At 38.5% G+C, this 10,821-nt stretch overlaps 1 protein-coding gene across 1 annotated transcript in view; it reads right to left on the minus strand.

The window, feature by feature from the left end:
• Positions 1–3,400: 3,400 nt before the first annotated feature.
• LOC102850618 overlaps positions 3,401–10,821 on the minus strand; it is a 22,241-nt gene continuing 14,820 nt past the window's right edge. Inside the window, exons 4-5 of the mRNA XM_006893965.1 lie at positions 6,319–6,495; positions 3,401–3,594 (exon numbers count right to left, since the gene is read on the minus strand). Coding sequence (XP_006894027.1) covers positions 3,401–3,594; positions 6,319–6,495 — 371 coding nt within the window. The remainder of the gene's footprint in view (positions 3,595–6,318; positions 6,496–10,821) is intronic.

The raw sequence follows: 10,821 nt of genomic DNA on the forward strand, positions 1-10,821 counted from the left end.
TGCCCTATCCTGTGCCAACCTCACAATCTCTGACACAGTTGAGCCCACTGCTGCAATTACTGCGCTGATCCACTTGATTGAGGGTCTTCTTCTTCTTTCCCCAAGGAATAGCCTCTTTTAGCAACATGCCCAAAGTATGTGAGACACAGCTTCACCATCCTTGCTTCCAAGGAGCACTCTGGCTTCATCATGTCCAAGGCATATTTGTTATTCTTTTGGCAGCCTTTGGTGTATTCAGTAATTTTCTCAACACCACAATTTAAAGGCATCAATTTTTCTTTTGTCATCATTATTCACTGTACAGCACTCAGATGCACAGCAAAGGACTGAAAAGAACACAGCTTGAATCAGGTGCACTTGAGTCCTCAAACTAACATCATTGCTCCTTGGTAATTTGGAGATGCCCTTGACTGCAGATTTTCCCAGCACAATACATCTCCTGATCTTCTGACTGCTGGTACAAAGTGTACTGATTGTGGATCCAAGTAATATGAAGTTGTTGACAGTTTCAATTTCTTGAAACTGTGAAATTTGAACACGTGTATGAGGTAATTGGATATATCATAGCTTGTGTCAACTCATCTTTTTACTCAAAATGAAATCCTTGTTCTTTGGCACTTTCACAATAAGATTATTTAAAAAAAAATAATTGTAGCAGATTTGCCCTATAGAATACTTCCATTGATTTCCTTACCACTGCGTCTATGAATGTTAAGTGTTCATTCAAATTAAATGATGTCCTTGATGAGTTTAGTATTTTTTTCTGCTTATCATGAATCATGCAGTTGACTGCCTCTTGGTCCAAGTATAGGCTGCATAAATACAATCCAGTGTTCTGGGATTCTCATTTTTCTCAAAGTCAGCTACAGTTTGTTGTGATCCACACAGTCAAATGCCTTTGCAAAGTCAATGAAACATAGTTAGACATTCCTCTGGTACTCCCTGCTTTCAGCCAAGATCCATCTGACATTAGCTTTAATATCCCTAGTTCCACGGCCTTTTCTAAACCCAGCCTGCACTTCAGGCAGTTCTCTGTTGATGTGCTGTTCCAGTTATTTTTGGATAATCTTCAGCACAATCTGTTTGATGTTTTGCTTGTTGACACAATTGTGAGAACTTTTGTTTTCTTAATGTTGAGGTGTAATTCATACTCACAGGAATAGTCTTTAATCGTCATCATCAAGTACTTCAGTTCTTCACTTTCAGCAAGTGATATATGCATATCAAAGATTTTTTTATGAATTTTCTCCAATCTTTATGGCAGCTTTTTCATATAATTAAGTTTCTCAGATTTACTCAGCACACAGACTGAGTAAGTATGGAGCAAGAATACAACTATGACACATACCTTTTCTAGTATCAAACCATGTAATTTCCTCTTGTTATGTTCTAATTATAGTCTCTTTGCCTACATATATGTTTAGCATATACTCTGTAATTCCCAATTTTTAATGTTATTCATGTTATGATCCACACAATTGAACGCTTTATCAGAGTTAAAAGAAACCCCAAACACCCACCAAAACCTCAAATAAACCCAAATAAGTAACATCTTTCTGGTATTCTTTGTTTTTAGCCAAGATATGATGTTAGCAATGATATCCCTTATTCCATGTTCTCTTAAGAATCTAGTTTGAATTTCTGGCCGTTCCTATCAATGTACTATACTGCTGTTGTTGTTATGTGCTGTTGAGTCACCCGTGACTCAGTGAACCTATGTAAAACAGTCCTACACCCTGTTCTATCCTGTGCCAATCTCACTGTCTTTGACACACTTACCCCCATTATCCCAGTTACTGACTCAATCCATCTCATCAAGGTTCTTCTTTTCCTGTGTCATCCTTCTACCCTCCCAAGCATGATATTCCTCTCCAAGGACTGATCTCACCTTGCAACATGTCCAAAACATGTCAGATGAAGCTTCAGAATCCTTGCCTCCAAGGAACAGCCTGGTTTAACCCTCTCCGGGATGAACCTGTTCATTTTCTTAGCAGTTCATTGTATATTTAATACTCTTCTCCAACACCACAGCTTAAAGGCATCATTTCTCCTTCTATCATTCCTAGTCATTGTCCAGCTTTCTGAAGCATAACAAGTGATTGCAAAGGCCATGGCCTGTATCAGGAGCACCTTAGTCTCCAGACTGACATTATTGCTCTTCACCACTTTGGAGATGTCTCTGACAGCAGACTTTCCCAATGGAATTAGTCTTTTAATTTACTGGCTGCTGGTGCCAAGAGTGTTGACTGTGGAGCCACGCAAAACAAAGCTGTTAACAATCTCAATCTCTTCACCATCTCTTCACCATCTGTCATGATGTTGCCAATCAGCCCAGTGGTGAGAATCTTTGTTTTCTTTATATTTAGAAGGTTGCAGTCCTTAACCTTCTGCAGCAAGCACTAGACAATTTATAAGACTATTTAGCAAGCTTTTACTTGTATGTGATATCAGAAACAATGTTTGATAGTTTGTGAATGCTATTGTATTGCTTTTCTTTGGAATGGGCAGGATATGATCTCTTCTACTTACTTGGTCAGATAGCTGTGTAATTTTTCTACTGTGGCATGACTGGTGGATCTTGCCAACTGACTTTTGGTTAGAAGCCCAGTATTTTACATACTAATCCACTAGTTGGAGTTGGTGGAGTAGAGGGGCTCTGATGGCATAGTCTGTAGGAAGCTGTACTGCTAACTCAGGGTGGCAACTTTCTGGTGGTTCAAATCTACTAGCATGTCCACAGAAGAAAGATGGACACCTCAGAATACTTGGTAGAGGCTGAACTATGAGTCAGTTTGTCTTGATGGTAATGAATGAATGGTAGAATAATTTCAGAATGTAGCTTTGATAAAGTATCCAATTCAGAGAAAAGAAATCATAATGTTTGGTGGTGGCCTGGGATGAGCATTCTTAAAAGCTCTAAAGTAATTCTTATCACCAACCAGGTATGCAAATCAAAGAGACCTCAACTTTCAAATCTATCTCTCCAGTGGATCAAGAAGAAATGATTTTTACTAAGAAGGTACATGGTTGTATTCCCTAGCTCAAAAGGCTACTGTGTTCACCCACTGGTACCTTTGATCATTACTTTTTCTTCCCCATTTTTCCTGCCATTAACCTCAGCTGCTGTCTGATTACAACTTTTATCCAAGCTACTCTTGTTGCTTCTTCCAGTGCATGTACTCATTCCCTAAGTGGTTTGGGGCCTTCTCAAAGGCAGGACTTCATAATGGTTGACTCTGGCTCAGATTCAAGTCATGTGAGAGTGGGTACACAACCCACAAACTTCACTTAATGAGGGAATACACAAACAATGACATGTACCTGTGGAGAAATTAACATATAAAAGGGTGCATAAGCAAATATTTTTTTTATTTTGAAATGGCAAGGCATTTGTAGGAGTTCAATGAAGTAACTTTTCGAGGAAGAGAACAAAGACAACAGGAGTTGGAAGTTGAATCTTGGCTCCATTTGAGGTGGCTGATCGGCAATTTATACTTTCATTAACAACTGGAAAGCCCATATAAGAAGTTACTGGCTCTTTGCATAGGTCTGCTTTTATGCATTTCTTCATTTCAATTGCTGTGTTGTTAAAACCTGAAAAAAAATCATAAATGAGACCTACACTCTTCCCCTTCCTAGTCTGCTGTTGGTATGTGCCATTGAGTCAGAAGTGACTAATAGCTGACCCTTCAGCTGGTTTTCAGAGGCTGTAAATCACAAAGAAGGAGACTCCCATCCTTCTTCCTTATATACTTTGTATCTTGCTAGTCTGGAGTCAGATATAATAAAGACTACAATAAAGTTTGTGGCTCATGCAATATAACTCTCTGAAAGAGGCATAGGAATTTTCTCAACGTTATTAAAGCAAAGGGCCACCAAATCCCTGAACCACACAACTAACGATCAATCCAAACTGGGAAATTTTCCTAAATTTTAACTTTTTTCTAACCCATACTATCACTTGGGCTTCTAGCACAATGCCTTTTAGACATTCTATGACCAAAGCAGTAAGAACACCATCCACTTGTTGTTAGAAGGTGCTGAGTAAGACTCTGAGTAACTCTATGAAAACCAGAACTGAACCCTGTCTTATCCTGTGCCACCCTCAATATCTCTGACATATTTGAGCTTATTTCTGAAGTTCTTGCATCAGTCCATCTCACTGGAAATCTTTCTCTCTTGTTGACTCTACCTTTCCAAGCGTGATGTCCCTTTTCAAGGAACAGTTTCACTATTTCCAAATAATAGTCTCACATGCTCAAAATGTATGATATTAAGCTTTGACATCCCTCTCTCCAAAGATGGGCTATCTCCTCCATGATTAATTGTCTTTGAAAACCCACTGGAGAGTCACCCATGGGTTGGTTCTGACTTGATGGTACACAACAACAACAACTACTGCGTTCAGCAAGCAATGTTGTGTTATCTGCATAATGAAAGCTATTGCTGAGTTTCTCTCCAATCTTAATGTCCCATTCTTCTTCAAAGAGACCAGCTCTCAAATGATTTGTTCAGCATAGACTGAATAACCATGGAAAAAGGATACTACTCTGATACCATTCCTGATTTTGAACAATGCAGTTCTCTCCTAGTTGTTTTTGGACAATAACCTTTTGGTGTAGGTATAGGTTTCACATGAGCATAATTTAAGTGTTCTGGAATTGCCCTTTTTTCAATTTTAGCCATAGTTTGTTACGTTCTACAAAGTCAAATGACTTTGCATAATCAATAAAACACAGATAGACACTCCTCTGGTACTCTCTGCTTTCAGCCAAGATCTATCTGACATTAGCTATAATATCCCTAGTCCCATGGCCTCTTCTAAACCTGGACTGCACTTCAGGCAGTTCTCAGTCATTTTTGGAAAATCTAAAGCAGAATCTTGCTTGCATGTAATATCAATGGTTCTGTTTGATAATTTCCGTACTCTGTTGGATCACCTTTCTTTGGAATGGGAACACATACAGATCTCTTCAGTTGGCCAGGTGGTTGTCTTCCAGATTTCTTGGCACAACTTGGTGAGCACATCCATGGTAGTGTCTGGTGAAATATGTCAATTGGTATGCTATCAATTCTTGGGGCCTTGTTTTTTGTCAATTCTTTCGGAGCAACTTGAACTTCCTCCTTAATTACTACAGGCTCTTGCTCATATGTTATTTCATGAAATTCTTCTGTGTCTGCCAATTCCTTCTGGTACAGGAACTCTGTAATACTCCTTCCATCTTCTTTTAATGCTTCCTGAAAAATTTAATATTCTAGCTCCTTGGACAGTTCCTTGTAATATTTTACATTGTGTTCCCATGCTGCCCTTTGAAATCTTCTGTTCAACTCCTTAATATCTTGAATTTTTCCCTTTGCTTTGGCTTCTCAATGCTCTACTACAATATTCAGAGATCCTTCTGACATCCACCTTGGGCTTTTCTTCCTCCTCTGTCTTTGCAATGACATGTTGCATTCTTCCTGGATGATATTCTTGATATCCTCCCCAGCTGATCTGGTCTTTGTTCATTAATGTTCAAGGCCTCAAACCTGTTCCTGAGATGGCTTTGAAATTCAGGTGGGATAGACTCAAGATCAGATTTTGGTTCCTGTGGACTTGATTTAATAATCTTCTTATTTTAAGGATACAAATATAATCCATTTTTTTTAATATGTAAAAGAATACATTTTATAAAAGTTAGTTTTTCTGTGTGTCTTGTTACACAAATGCCCTTCAGACATACTTTTTTACATGGGAGCTGCACTTTGCTTTTGGTGATTTTGCCTCATTTCCTCAGGATGTCCTCATGGAACTCAGCTCACTGTTCTTTGTGCTATATCATGCTACCATTCCTATGTAATTCATTCATAATTATGTCTTAAATTCATTTAAAATTTTGTACTAGCTTTTCTTAAAGCAAATATACTAAATAATAAATACACTAATTTACTAAAGCATATGTCTTTGAAGAAAGTTTACTCATTAACCCTCTTCTAAACTTTTACTTTGAAAGCAAAAAACTCAGAAAAGTACTAATCGTTCTGTATTTATCAAGTAACTAAGGTTTATTGAGGGTGAAGGCTCATCAAATTTGCAGAGCCAACATCCTCAAAGCTAATAGTTTGTCAATAAATGCATGCATAAATGAATAATAATGAATGAATGAGATATAGCCAAATGAATGTATTTTCAAATTCAAGACACTACTTTTTACAAATTTCTCAGAGATCTTGATAAAAGCTGATTGCAACCCAACATTAAACTTGGGACACACCCCCTAGAAGCTAAAGAAGGTCACTTATTCCGTGTACACAAAATATTGAGTGCTATAAAAATACCTGTGTTTATGATTCCAGAGAATTCAAGACATTTTATTTTATCTTCTGAACACCATCTGAATTCAGCATCACATTTTCTTTTCTGTACTGCAAAGCATGTTGGGCATTTAAGACCATTGGAACTGAATTCATCAACATTCTTTTCCTCCAGGTCACTTGTCTTAATCTCCCAGGAAGCTGTAAAAAAATTAATAACAACAAACCCCAGAAAATTAAGATGGCTATTTTCCAATGTCAGGCAAATCTACCTATGCTCATAGTGCAGACTCTAGAACCACATCCACTCTATTTACCCTATCCTACTCTCTTCTTCTTCAGGTGGTATCTCCGAATTCATCTACTTTAGCGCTACAGTTAGAGCCAAAATAATCACACTCATGGAGTGAATTTTCTGCTAAGTGAGGCAGACAAAAACAATAAGAGGACACTGTATGTTAGAACATAATACTATGGAGAAAAAGAAAACAAGACAGAAAATATAAAATAGATTTATAATTTTTAGGGTGATCAGGGAAATTCTCATTGAAACGCTGGCCTGAAGTTTAAGGCTTGAATGAAGTTTGAAAATTTCCACAGAGTAATTCAATCTTACAAGTGAAGGTCACAGGATGAGGCACAAACAGGATGCTGAAATAAGGCCCAGTTGACAAGGAGCCTTAAGCTTCTTCTTGATTATGTTCCTCTGGGGCTCTCCACCCAGTGTCCTCAATGTCACCATGAAATTGATTGTTAAGAATGAAAACATGGCTTGACTGTTTCTGTGAAGGATGTTCTAAGACAGAGTTGTTGTTGTTGTTAAGTGCCGTCAAGTCGCAGGCGACTCATAGCGACCCTATGAAGGAGAGTCCTCAACATTTGGGTGTCTTTCATTCTCTCTCCAGGTTCATAGGGTTTCCGGAGGCAAGCTATTACGGAAGTGGATGCCACTCCTGCTTCCAAGCTTGTTTTAATCGAGGAGCTCCTCCCCACTCTCTGTCTGCATTGGGTAGCCAACCATTAACTCATTTGACATTTATTGTTAAATAATTGTTTATTAGTATTTTTTTTTAATGTGTACCATCAAATCAGATCTGACTGGTACAGGAGTAGAATGTATAAAAGTATAAAGGAAAGGCAAAAGCTTACAGAAAGTTAAGAGCATAGGAAAAAGGGAGTAAAAGTCTTACTATTTATCTCAAAATTCTTTTCTAACTATTAAAAAGTGGTTTCTCAGAAGGATAACTAGTAAGATGTGTGTGTACACACACACACACACACACACACACACACACGGAGGGAAGGGGTAGGAACAGGGGTAGACTGAGGGGGGGGTAACCACTACGTTGCAGAGTTTGGTAAGTGGAGAAGTTGGTGAAGGAATTAGGAAAGATCCAGTGGGGATCTGAAATGATGGGGTAATAGTAGCATAGATCAATGGTGACTAGTTTTATAAGACACAATGTATGAGAATGGTCATAAGAAACACAATGGAAAAGAAGAAAACCCCCAAACACTAAATGCCCCAAAATTTATTAAAAACCATAGTTTCAATTTGTTTATATTCTCTACCAGTAAATTTTCTGGACCCTCTTTATGGACTTGCCTCTCCTCATAGGGTGGTAGAGCATGATAGCAAGGGAGTACAAGCCTGTACTCTGTTTTCACTCTGCTGGAAGATGGGGAGCACCAGAATTTCTTGCTCAGACACACTTGAGGGCTGACTGAACACTTTGTAGAGTTGGTGGAAAGGAGAACATGGATTTTAGGGCTTGTATAACCACACACATGGGCAAGAATCCCTTCACAGTGAAGGGGAAGTTAAAGTATAAAGAGAAGGAAGTAGGATGGGGACCAGTGTTAGGATATCTTTCTGTGGTATTTCTTGGAATGTAACTCTGGAAAGTTTGAAAATTTCAGGCCCTCTAGCTCAATTTATCAGGAGAGAGCTGGGCAATCTCCTCCTGCAAGATTTGCTGCCTTTGAAAACCTGCTTGAGGGTCAGCTATGAGTCGGTTCCAAATCGACAGCACATAACAACAGTTACATTAAAGCATATTTGTCTATATAAGAGGATGGAACATTTTTCAAGGTTTACCTTTTAAATATGGGACTATGTGGTCTGTTGGCCTCTATTTGTACCTTTACCTAGGCCCCAAGTAGGAGATGGAGAATGGGAGAGGAGTGTGAAGGATGCTGTGATTAGGTACTGTTGAGTGACTCTAAGAACAACAGATGAAAACTCTCTGCTATGTGCATGACTGTATAAATTAATTGTATAAAATACAATTTTTAAAATGTAAAAACTAATTTGTGCTATCCTGCGCCATCTTTACAAACTCATACTAAAGTTCAATGTTATAGTCACTACCTCATTTTATCTTATGGAGAATCTTCTTCTCTTTCACTGATCCTCTACTCTTTCCAGACGGATATTCTTTTCCAAGGATTAGTGCCTCCTGGCAACATGTCCAAAGTCTATGTGATGAAGTTTCACTACCCATGCCTCTATGGAGCTTTCTGGCTGCACTTCCTTCAAGACATGTTTGTTCTTTTAGCACATCTTGGGATATTCAATACTCTTCACCATCAACCACAATTTACAGGCATCAAGTCTATGCTTAACCTTATTTATTGTTGAACTTTTACAAGCATATGAAGCAAATGAAAACACCAGGCTTGGATGTGAGACAGGATGGGGAAAAGTAAGGCAATGAAAGGGTTAATAAGAACCTTGGAGTATAAAGAGTATGGATAGCAGTCCAGGTGGTTCTTGTTGTTTAGTGCTATCAAGTCAACCACAATTCATAAAGACTATATAAGCAATGGATCTGAACCTTGTCCTATCCTGTTCCATCCTCACCTCATCTTCTCTGACATACTTGAGTCACTGTATTAATCTATCTTGTTCAGAGCCTTCCTCTCTTTCACTGACCTACCACCTTTCTAAGCATGTATCCTTCTCCAAGGTCTGGTCCTTCTTAGCAACATGCTCAAAGTATGTAAAATAGAATTTCATTGTCATTGCCTCCATAAAAGTACTATAATTTCACTTTCTCCAGGGCAGACCTGTTCGTTCTCTTTGCAGTCATGGGGGTATTTAATGTTCTTTTAAAACATCACAACTTAAAGGCATCAATTATTCTGTCATCCTTAGTCACTGTCCAACTTTCAGATGCAAAGCTGGTATGGCTTCGATCAGGAGCACCTAGTCTTTTAACTTATATTCCTGCTCTTTAATACTCTGATGGGTTCTCTGACAGCAGATTTTCCCAATGTGACTTTTTTTTTCTGCTAGTACTAAAGACTGTCAATCCAAGTAAGATGAAATAGTTGATAATTTTAATCTTTTCTCTATTTATCATGATGTTGCTTACTGACCTGGTGATGAGGATTTTTGTTTTCTTAATTTTGAGATGGAATCATATAGAAGGCTGTAGCCCTTGATTTTCTGCAGCAAGTGATTCAAGTTCTTACTGTCAATGAACAAGGTTGTTTCAGTGAACAAGGTTGTTTCTCTACATAATGCAGGCTGTTAATGATTCTTCCACCAATCTCAATGCCATGTTCTTTTTCAAAAAGTTCAGGAAATAAATACAGAGAAAAGATACAGCCCTGATGCACACCTTTCTTACTTTTAATCCATGCAGTGTTCTCTTGCTCTGTTCAGACAATAGCCTTTTGGTCTAGGTCTAGGTTTTATACGAACACAATTAAGTGTTCTGGGATTCCCATTCTTCTCAGTTTTAGCCATAATTTGTCCCAATCCAGAGTCCAAGCAGTGATTAAGAAAATAGTGAAGAGAAAGTATAACAAGTGATTCATGTGGGTAAAAGAAAGCATGCTACTCCTAGGGGCACATTCTTCTTTATAAACACCAACATCTCAAATTATGTGCAGAGCATACAGACTGAATAGGTATGGAGAAAGGATATACCCCTGATGCACACTCTTCTTGGCTTTAAACCATACAGTGTTCCCTTGTTTTGTTAGTACAGTGCTTCCTGGTCTAGGTCTAGGTATTGCATGAACATGGTTAAGAGGTTAAGAGCTCAGTGACTCCCATTCCTCTCAATGTTAGCCATAATTTGTTATAATCCACAAAGTCAAATAGACATTCTTCTGATATTCTCTGTCTTCAGTCAAAAACCATTGTTCACAGGGTCACTATGAGTAGTGGTTGACCTGCCTGCACCCAAGCACCACAACCTTGGAGCAAGAATGCTGTATCTCATGATAACTCAGTCCCAAATCCTGGAACCATTCTGGAAAAACCCATACAGCTTCTTTAGGGTTTTATCTTTGAGACATAGGTAGCCAGAGGCACTTTAACCAGGACCAGAATACGTGCAGAAATTTCAGTTTTGACCTGAGACTGATTTTTCAGAAGGCACAGTTTCAGAAGTTTTGGCAAAGAAATCCATCTTGATTCCTGACTACATGTTGTTGTTGTTGTTGTTATGTGCCGTCGAGTCGTTTCCGACTCATAGCGACCCTATGCCCAACAGCCCTAAACCCTGCTCCATC

Source organism: Elephantulus edwardii, unplaced genomic scaffold (genome assembly GCF_000299155.1).
Source record: "Elephantulus edwardii isolate Elephantulus edwardi_28Jun2011 unplaced genomic scaffold, EleEdw1.0 scaffold00133, whole genome shotgun sequence".
Taxonomy (NCBI): domain Eukaryota; kingdom Metazoa; phylum Chordata; class Mammalia; order Macroscelidea; family Macroscelididae; genus Elephantulus; species Elephantulus edwardii.